Source organism: Argiope bruennichi, chromosome 11, assembly GCF_947563725.1.
Source record: "Argiope bruennichi chromosome 11, qqArgBrue1.1, whole genome shotgun sequence".
In the NCBI taxonomy this organism is placed as follows: domain Eukaryota; kingdom Metazoa; phylum Arthropoda; class Arachnida; order Araneae; family Araneidae; genus Argiope; species Argiope bruennichi.
The window spans coordinates 40,502,364-40,518,894 of NC_079161.1; the positions used below are offsets into that span (position 1 = coordinate 40,502,364).

At 25.6% G+C, this 16,531-nt stretch overlaps 1 protein-coding gene across 1 annotated transcript in view; it reads left to right on the plus strand.

The window, feature by feature from the left end:
- Nucleotides 1-16,531, plus strand: part of LOC129957004 (UNC93-like protein MFSD11) — a 30,986-nt gene that overhangs the window by 6,864 nt on the left and 7,591 nt on the right. Inside the window, exons 4-12 of the mRNA XM_056069103.1 lie at nt 490-569; nt 5,165-5,261; nt 7,051-7,227; nt 8,143-8,180; nt 10,009-10,074; nt 12,618-12,743; nt 13,514-13,682; nt 14,575-14,638; nt 15,652-15,723. Coding sequence (XP_055925078.1) covers nt 490-569; nt 5,165-5,261; nt 7,051-7,227; nt 8,143-8,180; nt 10,009-10,074; nt 12,618-12,743; nt 13,514-13,682; nt 14,575-14,638; nt 15,652-15,723 — 889 coding nt within the window. The remainder of the gene's footprint in view (nt 1-489; nt 570-5,164; nt 5,262-7,050; nt 7,228-8,142; nt 8,181-10,008; nt 10,075-12,617; nt 12,744-13,513; nt 13,683-14,574; nt 14,639-15,651; nt 15,724-16,531) is intronic.

Sequence of the window (16,531 nt, forward strand, 5' to 3'; positions counted from 1 at the left end):
TAAGACACTGGTGTTATTAAAATTAACACCCGTGTCTTAATTTTAGAATAAACAAAATTATTTTCGTAGCAGATTACTATTCTAAAATGAGATAGAATTTCATTATATAATTGAAAATTTCTGCTTAAATTATATGCTTTAAAAGTATTATGAATATTATTTTATTTTGACATATATTTATTTATTAATAAACAAGTATGTCAATAAAAGATTAGTTAGAAATAATAAAGGAATAAACAAACCCTAGAATATCACTTATTTTACCTTTTGAAATTATTTAAGTTTTTTCTTCCTGAATTCTCACTATCAGAATTATTTAAGGATCTAATTACTATATCTTATCTAATTAAGTTAATTTATTTCTTTTATTTTTGTATTAAATTTTAATGATGCCTGTAATGAATCCTTGGAACCTCTAATCATTATAGTTGAATGAATGTTGGTTTTAAATGTTTTTTGATATATTGATTTTTGTTCTTTTCTATTTAGTTTATTCATTGCAAATTTTTTCTTCCACGAAACATGGTGTTTATATCTTGCTTCAGCAATAATAGGATTTGGTGCCTCATGTGAGTTCTTTGTCTTTATTTTTTAGTTTGAGAAACAATTTTTATGGATAGAAAGATATTAAAGTTTTGTGATATTATTTTTTATTTTTTCTCATTTCTAGTATTATGTTTCATTCGCCTCTTTAAATTTTTTTTTTTTTTTTTTTTTCATCTTGTGACTTTTTATTGTTAACCTTTTTTTAAAAGTTATTTTTCATTAATTGTGTTACTTTTTTTGTGATAATAGAAACTAATAATACTTAGATTGAGATTTTTATTTATTTTTTAGATATTTTGTGTATATATATTATGAACTACCTGTTTTCAAAAATCAGCTACTCTGTCCACTTGATTTGGATTAGCAGTTTTATTAAACAATAAAAAAAGTTTTTTTAATGACTTAAAATAGCCTATATTATATTATTATTTATATATCATAAACTAATCAAATATTTATATCCTTTATACCTAGATGAAATTTTAAACAACTTTGAATGTATCAATGCATTTCAAAGGACAGACCTAAGCGTAATTACCGCAAAAATCAAATATGAATTTCAAATACATCTAAAATCAATTAGAAAACATGAAATTTTCATCATTTCACTTGAGATTTGGAAGTTTATTAATCACTGAATGAAATCTTACATTTGAAGTTGTTGTTACATGAGGATAACAATTTAAAATTAATTTTATTTTCAAGAAAAATGAGTAAAGTACATGATCCAGTCACATTAAAGTGACCACCTGTCAAAATCCAGAATAACCCTCTTTCACAGAGCAGACAGCTGCGAGACGTGTAGGAAGAAAGTCATTTAAGTTCCTGAAGGGGTTCATTGGGAAGGTTAGCCATGCCAACTGCACTAGGTTACGCGGATGAGGATCCATGATGCCAACAACCCTATCGAGGTGATCCCACAGATTCTCGATTTTGTTCAAGCACGGGGAATTTGCTAGCCAAGGGAATATGGTAAACTCAACCTGGTGCTCTTCGTACCTCGCTCGTACACTGTGAGCTTCGTGACATGTCGCAATTATCTGCTGGTAGATGCTATCATCCTGAGCAAAAACAATTCGTATTTAGGGGTGAACATGGTCCGCAAGGATAGATATGTTACGGCCAAAGCCCGAAATCGGCCAATTCGCATTTTGGCCAACGTTGCTGTAAACTTACTGGCCAATGTCCAATCTTTTCTTCATTTCGAGCTTTGGCCGTCCGATTTGGGAAGTGACTTGGGACGTTCGGCCCAAGTAGGAAGAAAGAAATCAAGAGCAGATTCTTTTACACACTGTTAAAAATGAAGTATTTAAAAATGAGTACTTCTGTGCACTATTTTTTTTTTAAGTACATTTGTTTCAGAAACTAGTTTAAATATAAATGACACCTCTGAGTTAAAAATAAGCTTGTAATATATAAAAATATAATCTCGTGTTATTCTGTTCTCATATTAAAGCCATAATAGAAATTTTTCAGTGAACGTATATGCTGTAACAACGTGATAGCGTGAAGATTAGATCTGCGCCCTTCAAAATGACGAATTATATCTTGAGCAAATGCGCTGCGTATCGTGTATTCAACAGATTTGAAAAAAACATATGCTTATATTTGAATCTCTGTAGGTATTAAAAAAGTGAGTGCATACGTTTCTCAAATTTAAGTCTATTTTACTCGGAGCTATTATAACAACATGAAGTACTGAACAATGAGTATATTTTACTTATTTTTAAGTATTCTGTTTTAATTGCGAATTTTACTAATATCAAATGATGAAAACAATTACGATAGTGTTAAGCATCATTTATTACAACAAGTTGAACTTCCATGACATTTCGAATTGCATAAGCGTTGATTCTGCCTGCATTTACAGATATTTGTTCTGATCTTGGTATTGTAATTACATCTACCATTATCACATCGGGCTTTGGCCAAGGATTCCCAGCCACTTCGCAAAATGGCCAGCCAATTCACGAACGGGCCGAACTTCTAGCTTTGGCCGTAAGAGATAAATACTTGTGTTGATCCATTGTGCTTTCCACAATGATGAATGCACCCAAAGAATATCACAAGAACATTCCTTGAACCATAATGCTCTCTCCTCCAGCTTGGACCTTCCGGCAATTGTTCAGGGTGTTTGCTTCCAGACATTTCATATCATATATGCCTACGTCCATCTGTCTCCACTCAGTGGAAGTCCAGTTGTGGTTACCGGCATGCAAATTTCAGCTTTCGTCGCCAATGAACAGCAGGCAGTGTAGGTGTATTAATCAGGCATCTGCTGCGGCGGTATATACGCAGTAACGTTTGCTGAACCGTCATTGTGGACACACTATTGGTTGCCCCTTGGTTCATCTGGGTAGTCATTTGCTGAACGATTGCTCGTCTGTTCATCCAAAAACATCTCCACAGCTGCCATTCACCTCTGCCATCTATTTCCCGTGGTGTTCCACATTGCTGATTTTGAATAGGACCATTTTGCCATGCACGGTATATTTTTACCACGGCGGCCCACGAACAGTTTACAAAATTAGCCGTTTCGGAAATGCTTCCACCTTTGGTTTAAAAGCCAAGTCTAGTTAATATATGTAATAAAATTCTTTGCTCCTATTATGCTATATAAAATTAATTATGATGTAAAAATTTTAATAATCTGCTTATAATATTTATAAAATCAGAAACTTTTAAGTGTTTTCTTCTCCCTTATTTGATTTATTGGTATCATTTGATGTGTACAAGAAATTAAATTTATCTGTTTTATACTTTATTTTTTATTTAATTTTAGAAACTACTTAATTTTCAAATATTCAAAGTAATTAATTAGTACCAGCTTTTTTTTCAGATGTATAGTTTTTATAAATTAAATTTAAGATTACAAGTAATTTTTAAACTTTTATTATACAGTTAATTTTTAAAGTTTTTTTCTTTTTATTTAACAGGTGATTTAGCATGCAGAACAAATTGTGATTTTCTTGACTATGATATATATTTTTTTTTAATTTATGATAATGAAAAAAATAAGCTTCTGAATCATAGAGGAAATGACTTTAATCTGCTTATCTTTACTTCAGTGATTTTGTGCTGGTTTTTTAAACTGAGAATGTTTTATTGTTTTGAGGGCAGTGAGTTACAGATGAATAATTATGCTGCCTTATCTAATCTGATTTCCATTTATCAATATTTATTGTTTAGGGAATATATTTTTTAAATTGCCAAGTATATTTTAAAATGTTATGTTTTCAAATTATTACATATAAATGTATGATATTAAATGCAATTTTATAAATTTGTTTGAATAATTTTATTTTATATTATTTTTTATATAAATTATCATATATATTTTATAGACATAATTTTATTATATATTATTTTATTTATATTGAAATTAAAATAGAAGAATTCAATAAATTATCTCTATTGAGTATATAAATTTTGCTGACTTACTGAATAGTAATGATTAATTTTAAAATAAGTTTTCAATTACTAAGTAAATAGTAATCTTTGTATAATCGTGATGCTATCATCAATAGTTTATTCTCTTTTGCCTCATATTGTTTAAAAATTCTTCTATTTTGTAAAAAAGAGTAAATATATTATACAAATGTTAATAGCATCTAAAAAACAAAATACACACATTAATCGATAACATCAAATTATATTTTTATCAATTAACTTATTTAGAATTGCATAATTTCCTAAGAAACAGTTATCTTAAAGATGTATAAAAAGGAACAATGTTGTAACTGAATGTTTCTAAAAACACAAGCAATAATGAGATTGTAAAACTTTTTAGTTGCTTAGTTTTGTGTTCTATGGCACTTCATTTATAAATTTTCTTCTAAAATAGAGTGATGAACACTTTCTCTGTGCTGTATACCTGTTCTTATTACTTTAAATGTACTAATTTATATTAATGATTAAGTATTTTAAATTATACTGATAAATATATTAAGCTATTGAATTAATTCTCTTTTGTTTTTCTTAAATGGACATGAAATTTTAGAATTGTTTTTATTACTTTAAATTCTTGAATATATATATCATCATTTTCCTTTTTTAACATTACTTTTCTGATATTTTTGAATATTCATATGTATGGTCCTAAAGTCATTTAATAGAAATTAGTTATTGTAAATCAGAGCTTTTAAAAGTACGAGTCACAACGCAGAGTAAATTATGCAGAAAAGTGAATGGTTTTGAAATTTCTAACATGGTCTTTTTCTTCAACATTTCTAAACAATAATAGTCAAGGAAAGAATTTTATCTTGCAAGTATTACATTTTTCATTATATTTTCTTTTAGATATCATTAATTATATTTTATTTACAAACTTCAAGTTTACTGTAAAATTTTTCTAATGAAATAATGTTACTAAAGTTTTCCCCCCTTTCCGAAGATGATTCATAAGTAAAAGGAATTCAAGACCTTTCCTTAGATCAAATTATATTCTTATAGCACTAGATTAATTACATATTCTTGGAAAACTGGTGTGAATGAAGCCTATAATTTTTTTAAAGAGCTCCTAGATCATTTCAATGTAGATGTTTTCAAAGTATTTAAATTTGATCATCTTTATAAGTATAATTTTGATTAAATTAATCTTCTTTTTGGGTGTTTGCAGTATTTTGGACTGGACAAGGTAACTTTCTAACAATCAATTCAGATGCTGAAACTATGTCTAGAAATAGTGGTGTGTTTTGGGCTCTATTACAATGCAGGTGATTTGAAAATTCCTTCCTTTGTGTTACATTTTTTTTTCTTAGAAAAATAAATTAAAGTTGCATTTATTGTTTATTTTTATTAATTATTATATTATCAAAAAGTAAAAAATTGTATAATGAATAATTATTAAAAATGATTTAAAACTTCCCATTTTCCGTAGTTTAAATTTTAATTCATAAAACAATTTTAAATTGCAGTTTTACCATTAAGTGTGAAACTAGGCAAAAGCCTAGGAATCTCGCAATGATGTCCATTAGACAAAATTTATACTCATTCACTAGTTTGGTTCTTTACCTCACTGCAATAAAATAAATTGAAACTAGAATTAGCATCCCTTCCTCTATTTTATGTAATTTTAAAATGATTTTTTATATCTATTTTGTGTTTCGTTATGGATTTGAATTTTTATTTTTTTCTTTAGGGATGCCAATTATTTCTGAGTTGGCTTGAAAATATAATTTACTTTTTAGCAGACTTTTTAAAACTATATACTTTCTTTGACATATAGCTACATTTTAATTAATTTTCTGCTTGTTTTATGTGTTTAATTAATTTAGATTTTGCATCTACAATGTCTTTTCAGTTGATATTTTCGAGAACACATTTATTATGAAATATTTTATGATCACAATTAGCATGAAACTAATTTTGTGCTTTCACTTGATAGCATTACATTGTAATTTAATTTTATATTTGCGTCAAAAATGTACACTATTTTTATAGTAAACATTATCAGACAATATTATTTCTTGAATATAAGTTATCTATGTCATTTCTGCCATGAAGCTCTAGGATTAAAATGTATTCATTTTTTATTAATGAATATTTTTGATTAATAGGTATATCTCTGTTTTTAAATTTTGGAAGAGTTAATATCTGAACCAGAAAAATAAAATCTGGCAGAGTTATTATTCTGATAAAATGTTCTTTTAATAATTTCACTTAGCTTAGACCATTTTATTTTTCTAGAAATGATGTTATAACAAATGGCATTTCTAGATTATTATGAAAAAGGTTTTTTTTTTTAATTTTGCTGTATTGACAGTTTATCAAATGCTGTTAAATTGATAAGGTCTAAAAATGTTTTTTTTTTTTCCCCTTCATGTTTTAGTTTTGACAAACAAATTCAAAAATAAAAACTTTAAAGAAAAACTTCTAAATTATACGATTATTTTTTAAATGTGTTAAAACTAGAAAACATGAAAAATTAAATAAATTTCTTTTTCACAAACAGATTTTTGATTCAGTTTTTAAAATATTCTTTCTTGAACAAAAAGAATTCTTTGAGAATTAAGCATTAAAAATTGTTTGGAAAGAATGATGAATCTGTACTTTTTAATTGACCATGGCATTATATCCTTTCATGCAAAATTTGCATTCCATTATTAAAAAAAAAAAAAAATTAATGAAAATACAGATTTTTCTTTTTAATTTTTATTATTTTGCTAAAGATCTTTTTAAAATGAAAAAAATGTATTTGCAGCTTATTGAGTTTCAAAACAAAAGCTTGCTTTACTCTAAGATAATTAATTAATAAAAAACATTTCATTGCCTTAAAGTTATTACTATATTGTTTCAAATTGTTCGTCTCAAAGTATCACTGTGTGTTGATACACAAAATAAAGTAATTTCGGAAAGTAGAAAAACTGACTTAAATTTGCTTTAACAAAACAGTTACAGAATCACTATGGAATCTTCAATTTACCAACTTAATAAATTAAACTTCATTAGGAAATTTATTTGTTTATTTTTCTATTAAGAATGTATCTTTTTTTTCCCCTACAGTTTATTATTTGGAAACATTTTTGTTTTCTTCACATTCCAAGGTAAATCAGTAATTGATGAGCATACACGATTCGTAGTATTTGGAGTGCTTTTAGGGGTGTCTTTAGCTGGCCTTGTTTTATTGTGTTTTTTGAGAAGTGGGAGAAGTCAGTCAGTTGATGTAACAAGTAACCCAAGGTAAGAATAATAATTTAAAAATATTGTAACTATTTTAAATAATTTTATTGCTGTTTTAATCATTGCTTGTAAGAATTCATACGAAGTTATTTTTTATCTTTCTTAAAATTCAGAATAGTTAGATTGTTTAAGATTATTGTTTTTATTGTATTTTAATAAATAAAATATGTGAAGGGAAATGAAGGTATAGATTTACGTTGAAAATATGTATGCTGGGTTAATAATGGAAGTATATTGGATCAAAACATGACTAGAATTAACAAATTAGAAATTAGCTCCATTTAAATTTCTTAATGTATTAAAGTTATGCATTGTTATGTCATTTTATGTATCATCTGAAGTTTAAGGTAATAATGTCAAATATAACTAAATATTTGGTACTTTCATCATATGTACGTTAACTTAATTTTTTCCACCCCATGATTGAGGGAAATGATTTAATACTCTTGCAAATTTTAAGTAGCTATTCCTATGCAGATTATGACTTTCTTGAGTCTTTAAACCATAGATCAGTATTTTTATAAATTTATAAACTACTTTCATCTTTTCACTGGCTTTGTGCTCAAATTATTTATTACTTACCATAAGACTCTTATTTTTTATTAATAATTAAATTAAACAAAATAAAAAAAAAATGTCAAATTTCCGATTAGATCTACTGTATCCCTGTATGTTGATGTCAATGGACAAGCCTAAAAGAAATACTGCCCCAAATAAAACTATTTTGCCTCTGTGCAACATATCTTGTTTCTTTCTAAGAATTCATTTATCATCCATTCATATAGAAATACACATACTTTTTTTTTCACATAAGAAATTTTTTTTTAAAATCTTATATTCTATTTCATACTATATTCTATTATTCTAATCTTATATTCTATTTCTCACTATATTATATTCATATTTTGATTTTAGTGCAACACCTGAAGGTTCTGGACCTTTAGCAGAATTTAGTAAGTCCAATTTTTGGTAATTTCGGTGTTTATTTCAAATTCTATACTTTTCTTTTTATTCAGTAGATTAGTGATTCCCTATAAACAGTGGAAAATGATCTGATACTTTCATTGTTAATAAAGCATAGAAAAAAAATGATCAAAGCTTCCAGAAAATTTTGTTGACATATTATAATGCATTCAAACCACTTTTTTGTTCTGTAATAAGAATTTAATTTTATTACAGAACATTTGCATATATCAATTAAAACTTTTAATTGATATATGCAAAAATTTAAATTTGATTTTCTTATTAATTTTGAACAGTGTTAATTTATTTATGGAGTTAAGAATAGTATGAAAGTTTTACTCATTAAAATAATTTATCCCATTAACCATGTGTTGCTAATCTTATTTATTCTTCAGGCCTCTGTAAGGAATTCAGTCCATTAATTTGGAAACTGCCATTAATCATTCATTTTAAAATATTTTTGTGCAGTAGCTTTTAAAAAAAAAATTAAATATAACATTCATTAAGAATTCTTTTTGACTCTTCTTATCTTAATTTATGTTGCAAATCAACTCTTGTTTATTTTACTAATGTAGAGTGCCAGGAGTTTTGTCTTAGAAAGCTAATGATTATTGATTTAATATAAATCTACTTTTATAGAAACATTGTCATTTACGATACAAATTTTATTTACAAGATGCATTAATAGAAATTTAAAATTAGAAGCTCTTAATTGAGATTAAGATTGAGAAGGCACATTCACCCTATCACCAACCAATGCTATAGCTCTCACCATACATTTCACTCCAAAAGATGGTGATAAGTTGATCCACAGCCTAGTTAAGGCTGCTTTGTGTTGCCCTCTGGAATTTGGAAAAACATATTAACACTTCAGATTAAATATTTTGAGTGTTATAAACCCAAAATCAATATTGCAGAAGATCAAAATGAAATAACTTTTCCTTGCAATTTTATTAAACTATTATGAATGTGAATGATTTATTCTTCTGTTGTCTGTGAAGGTATTTAAATGTGATACATTTCCATTCCTTGCACCAGGAAACATGCTAATGATATCATTATGCCTTTGAATTTTAATTAAGTTCTTTTTTTTTATCTTTTGGCAAAGTCTGAAGTTTAATTTAATTAACTGGTTTATCTAAAAAAAATGTGAAATATTTAAATTCTAGTTGTTTTTTTTAGCTGGTAGTAATTCTTCTATCAATAAACGTTTGTTTATTTTTTAGGAAAAAAATAATTCTTGAAATGCTGCTTGCCTTCATATTTTTCAGATTTTAAGTTGGGTCCCCCCCCCCTTGTTATATGTAAATTATTTTAGTATATTAGTATCTGTAATAGGAAAAAGTGCATTCATGCACATCTAAATTTTTTGAAAATTGATCTATTATGCATTTTGAGTGATTAGTGTAAAGTTTAAAACTAACAAAACATTAATGCTTTAATCCCAGATATCTTTAAATCATTTAAATAAAATCTAAATAAAGATGCAATAAATTGAATCCAGTACAAGTATTTAGGAAGTTGTTATATTTTTCAGTCATCTGGTTTATTTCCTAATTTTATTACTTCTCTTTAAAGTAAAAAAAAAAAAAAAAAAATCCTCTTAATATTAGCATATTAGATGAAAATGAAATATTTATTCAATATAATAGAAATTAATTAGATATTAGCTTTAATTTCAGCTAATAAAAAGAAACTAATGAATATAATTATATTTTTGGGAGAAAACTTGTTTTGTGGTTCATAATCACTATGGTATAGAAATTTAATTTTGTGCTATTTATAATTGATGATTTTATGCTTATTATTTCTCTCTAGAGAAAGCTGTGTTTCTCCTGAAAACCAAAAAGATGTTTTGCCTTGCCATTACTTTTCTCTATACTGGTATGTTCAAAACTTTTTTAAGTAAGGTTTTCTTTTTTATTATTATTATTATTATTATTAAAACAATGAATAAGTTCTTAACAATGTTTATTAAAGAAAAAGAAACAAAGTTTCAGCCAGTAATTTTTTTTTACATTTTTATTATTATTTTGTTTTATTTTCCATATTTCTCTTTCAATTATTAAAATATTGAAGTGAATTTAATTTCCTTACAAAATTTAATTGTATCAATTGAAATGCAATCAAACCTTGCTTTTAATGAGTACATCTTATAATGAGCAATACATATAACTATCAAAATAACATGTAAAAAGATACTTCTTTAATAAGCAGTGTTTTGCAGCAAAATTAGAAAGGGACATCTTAATACTATATGCAGAATCCTGCTTATATCAAAGTTATCAGTCTGTGTTTTATGCTTGATTGTTGATGTGTTTTTTTAATTGAAAGTGAAATTGTAAAATATATGGCTAATTGAAGCATCAAAATAAAAAATGTGTGAAACTGTAGTAAGTCAAGATTTCAACTGTGATACAAGGGAAAAGTATTTAAATAACGTTTGAGCACAAATTCGGACATAGCCAGAAACTGCATTCTGTGTCACATCAAAAAGTTATGATGAGCAGGGGAGGGGGGAAAAAAACTGCCCCAGTACAGCATCAACCTTCCAATAAAATAAAGAAGTCAGTGAAAACATTGAAAATTACTATAGTGCAGGTTGATAAGAATCTCCTCTATAAGGCATTAGCTGTGCACTATGCATGCTACAAATGTATTTAATGATGATGCTATCTCATTTCCATCAAATTTTGAAGTGTAGGCAAAAGCAAATATCTTTAGAAAACTTTCTTTAAAAAAACATGTATTATAAATAATTTCATAATTTTGAATTTGAGAGAGGGGTTGGTTTTTTAATTTAATGCATTATTCTATTTTATATTAAACCTATGAAAGAAATTGTTCCACTTAATTAGTGTTTCACATTATAAGTAAAATTCAGTAATAAATAATAATCATGAAGTGAGTTTTCATTTTTATTTCTTTTTAAGTCAATTGAGTACTATAATATTTGATGAAAGGGGATTGCTTGTAAATTTTCCAGAACAAAGAACTGACATTATTTAATTTAACCAGGAAAAAAAATGATAAAAATGTAGATTTATTATATGATTTCCTTAAAAGCACACACACACACACAAAACACTTATTTGGAATGGTATGTTATTTCTCAAAAACAAATTATTATTTTCTTAGCCTTCTATTTGTAGATAAGTTATTAAATCTAAACAAAACTTTCCTTATTTCATAACTTTGTTCTTCTGTGGTTCTTTTAAGCTTTATTTTCTCTCTGTGATTGCTGCTGATTCTTTTTTAAATTGTCTTTTATAGAAATCTATTCAGATGTTTTTAATTGAACATCCTTTGCATTATTATCCTTTTTTTTTTCATCATATAGCTGTCATTTATTTTAAGGAAAATTTTTCTGTATCCTGGTCTATTAGATTTTTTTAAATCAATTTTTAGTGGTTCATTAATTTATATGAACATACTTCAATTATAGCCATGGCAACCAGGTATCATCTTTGGTCCTGGTTCCAGATCATGCACTTGAGACCTGATTATATTGCCATGTATGTGGATGTGGTAAGAGTCAGATGTTCAGCTAGAAAATTCAAAGAACCGGACACTTACTATGCTTTCATTTTCATAATCTGAAAATGTTTCAGATTTGCAACATGTGTTTAGAATAAACTTTGTATAGCTGTAAGATGTGATATAACTTAACTAAAATTTGAACTTTCGATATATATTTATATCACAATGAGAAATCTAAAATTAACCCTTCTTTCTTGCATTTTTTTTTTTATTATTTTTTATTTTGTTGAAAAGCAAATAAAAAAATTATTATTCCCTTCCCTCTAAAATATGAAATTATATTTCTTTTTCAACCAAATGTATGTTGGTTATACATATATTAAATCTTATACTCCTCAAAAGCCGAGACATGCTGCTTCTTATTATTATTATAGAAGCTAGCTTACATTTTTAAAGTGATGCGAGCTTCACTTTAGAAAAATCTGCTATTTTTGATAATTACATTGATTTATTTTTACAAAATTATAACAGTTGATTAATCCAGGACTGTTAAGCTGTAGTCTATGATCTCAAGTGGAGATGTGCTTAAAAATATTAGTAATATATAAACATTATTTTTTTTATATTTTCTAACATTTCCTTAAAAAAAATTATGAAAACCATCCTGACTCAAAAAGTTTTAATCAAAAGTGCAGTTAATTTTTATTGCTTTCTCGTTCTTTTAAATTCCAACTGTGGGGGTCTCACTTTTTTCTTAATGGAGAAATTTTAAGAAGCCCTACATATGTCATGTGACAACTGAAATAAGAATCGCCAAAAATTAATAAATAGATTTTATATTTTTTGAGTTTCATATTTTTATTTGTTGACTGACAGACAACTTTTTGATGCAAAAAATTATATTTATATAAAATTGTTCAGTTATTTCTTATATTTTTTATTCGTAGGTTTTGAGCTTTCCTTCTTTAGTGGAGTATATGGCACTGGTATTGGATTTACCAAGCAATTTGGTAGTGATGCTGCAAAATATGTTGGTATTTCTGGAATTTGCATAGGAGCTGGTGAAATTATTGGTGTGTATGATTCTTCATTTAATTTGTCTCTAATGGCATTCAAATGAGTCACTAATTTCATTTAATTCATTAATGAATTTTTAAACTTGTTTATGTTAAATATTAGGTTCATGTATGCAATATCTAACGTAATTCAACCAATAAAATACTATTATATGAATGCTCATTCCTGAATTTTATTGTCATCTTTGTGTTTTTAATTTGAATTTTTTTCTCACGTCTTATGTATTCATGTGTTATGTCGAAAGAAAATCCTATGATTTCTGAAAAAACTCATTAATAGCTACAAGTAGTTCACAAAGCCTTAAAGTAATCATGATCTTGTAAATAGCCGGGGAAATTTTCTAATTGGATTCCTTTTAATTAACTTATTTAAAGTTCTTATAAACATTGCTTATATGCTTATTAAATCTTACAATTTGCTGTCATTAATTTATTTAAGCATGTATACTTTTGTTTTTTAAATACTAATTAATCTGCCAAAGAATAAATTAATTCATTAAAATCTTTTCATATAGAATAATTTGTGCCTTTAATTTTTATAAAATTTCTAACCATTGTCATTTAATTTTTAAAATTTTATAATTTTTTGTTAAATTTTTCAAGACATGAATATTAGGAAACTGTTTTTATTGATTTTAATGTATTTCCCAATTTGTTTAGCTATTTATAACTTCTTGACACTGATAAAAATGAAAATTACTTCTCTAACTTTTTATTATTTTATGATTTCACTTCTCAATTAAATTTTCTTTTTTTATGCTTCAAAGGTGGAGCTGTATTTGGAATTCTGGGAAAGAAAACAAACAAGTATGGAAGAGATCCAGTTATCTTATTAGGATATTTATTTCACATTATAACTTTTTTCCTTATATATATCAATCTCCCTGCAAAATCTACTCTCCATGAAACATGGCAGCCTGCATTTATTAATAGCAAGTATGTTTGTTTTGAATGTTCTTATTTTTCTAGTAACAAAACCTTTTTCAGATTTCTTTTTCCCTTTAAAATACTTATATTAAAAAAATTTGCAATTTTAGTTTTACACTTCATTATATAGCTTATAATTGGAAGCATGTTTTATCAAATAATTAACATTCAGTAAAATATTCAGGATAAAAAAAATCTCTTATTTCTACTGCAGTTTTTTTTTTTTTTAAATGATTTGTCGCAGATTGCTTTTGATCACTTTTTATTCATCTAATGTTCATTCTGATACTATTGGTTCATAGTATTATGAAAAATATTCAATTCCAGTATTTGTAATTGGCAATCATACTGCTTATTTGTGCTCTTTTCTGTTCATGAGATTATTATCTTGAATTAATATATTCAGTTGAGGAGTCCTAGTCATTTCTTTTTTGTTTGTTTGAATTGTCAATTTACTAAGGTTATCCCTAAGTTTTCATTTGATTTCATGTATTTCATCAGTTTTTAAAAGTACTTTACTGGTGTAGTAGTATTTCTGAAATTTTTAATAATTGTTTTGTGTAAAACTTTTTTTTCTGAAATTGTTAAAAGTTTTTAGATTTTTATTACTAAACAAATTCCATATGTAAACTAAGTTTTTCATATAAATCCCAAATACTAATAAATATAAAAACTCTACATTCAGTTTAAGGTTTCTATCAAAAATACTCTTTAGTAATGTGCAAATGGCTCTTATTTTATTTAAATCTGTGTAGATTTAAAAATTTAGAATTTGTTTTCATACTGTTTACAAAAAACCTTAATAATTATTATCAATTATATTTATGAAATTATAATTAATGTTATTATATAGTTTTGAATTTTTATTTTTGACTGATCTGTTCTATTTTATTAATTTCAGTGTGGCTCTTGCGATGCTTTGTGCATTTGGCCTAGGTTTTGGAGATGCATGTTATAATACTCAGGCATGTTCTGGTTATTTGTCATTCCATCTAAAACTTAATAAAGAATGATTCATTTAAAACAAATGTATAAAATCTTTATATCTCAATGTATTTTAATTTAAAAATTACTATGCTTGAAATTAATAAATGAAATAAATTCTAATTAGATTAGTGATATAGATATTGATGTTATTAATGATATTCTAATTGTAGAATGATTATCGTAATTTTCTCTTTATTTATAAATTAGTTAACATGACCTATATAAATTTGAAGGAATGTATATTATTTGTTTATTGCTCTAAAAAATGACTTGTATACTTCATATTATGTATTAATGACACAAAAAAGAGATAATAAATTATTTTAGTAATTTCATTTTAAAATGGTTTTTTAACCACTTAAGTGCTATCAAATTAAATATAAGTGTTTGCAACTTTGCTATAAATTTATTTTTAAGAATGTGAGAAAAGGGTAAAGTCTAGTTTTTAATATTTTTAATATTTAAAATATTTTTTAGATTATGTATTTTAGAAATATGCAATTGGATAGAATTATGTGCAAAGATTTTTTTTTTTATTATTAATTGTAAACTGTTGTGTAATAAGATTCATTCAGGTATTATAAGAGCAACTTTTTTTAAGCCTGTTATATTCTTATTTTATTTATAGTTAGATATTGCTTGCTCTGAAGACTATTTATCACTTAATTCTTATTCCCGTTGATTATCCATGCATCAAATTATTATATTTTTAAGCTTTAAACAAAAAATAGTTATTCAGAGATGTTATAATACTATTTAAAAATTACATGATATTAAGAAGCATATCAAATGTTCTATTTTGGGGAATGTATCTTAGTTGAATCATTATGATAAAATCATTAATCATTAATAATGTGCTTAATTTCTCAAGTTTTATTAAATTTTGTGATTGTTTACTTTTTTTGTATTTTTTTTAAAAAATTGAAAGTACTGAAAACAAAATTTTTATTATTGTTCGACTTAATTCTTAATTTTCTTGCCTCCCTTTTAGATCTATTCCATTTTGGGTTCTGTGTATGCAGATGATAGTGCCCCAGCTTTTGCTCTCTTTAAATTCTTTCAGGTAAAAAATTCAATATATAAATTTGTATATATAATTTCATTTTATATTATACTTAATTTTGTATTTGTATATCAAAGACAATTTTTTTTAATAGAATTTGTTGATAAAACTTTTAAAACAATGCATTGCATAGCTTAAATAGTTATTAAAATTACATTCTGTATTTATCAAATAGTGTATTATTTAAAGTTTCTCAATCATTATTTATTTAATTCAGTGTCTTAAATATTTTTATGTACAGAGCTCTTTTTGTGTAATATTTAAATATTTATTTTTAGAATTTGTATTCAATTTCCTTACAGGTTATCAGTATATGGGTTTAGATTTAGTTTCAGTTAAATTAATAATTTATGCTTGAATATATATAAAATAAACATTGAGAGTTTTGATTTACTCCAACAGAATTATTCTGCCAAATTGATATATTTGTAACAGTGTTTTTACCTATTGTTAGTAGATGTATTCATTTAGCTTAAAACTACTATTTTGTCTGCTGTAAAAGGAGAATGTTGAACTGCACGCCTCACAATTTTCCTTTTATGTAATTACTTCTAGAAGTTTAACTTAGATTTAAAATTATATGTATATGGTTGTGATGGTGTTATTAGTGTATTTAACTAAGCAACTCAGTATATTATTCTTTTTTGTGTTAATTTATAATATTAGAGATAATTATTTGTCAAATAAAGGAAAATAAGAATTTTATTTCTCTCCTATGAAAATCTATGTATTCGAACAGATTTTCTTAACATTTTGCCTGCATATTACAATTCAGTAACTTGATACAGTTGAAATGACTTTATTAATA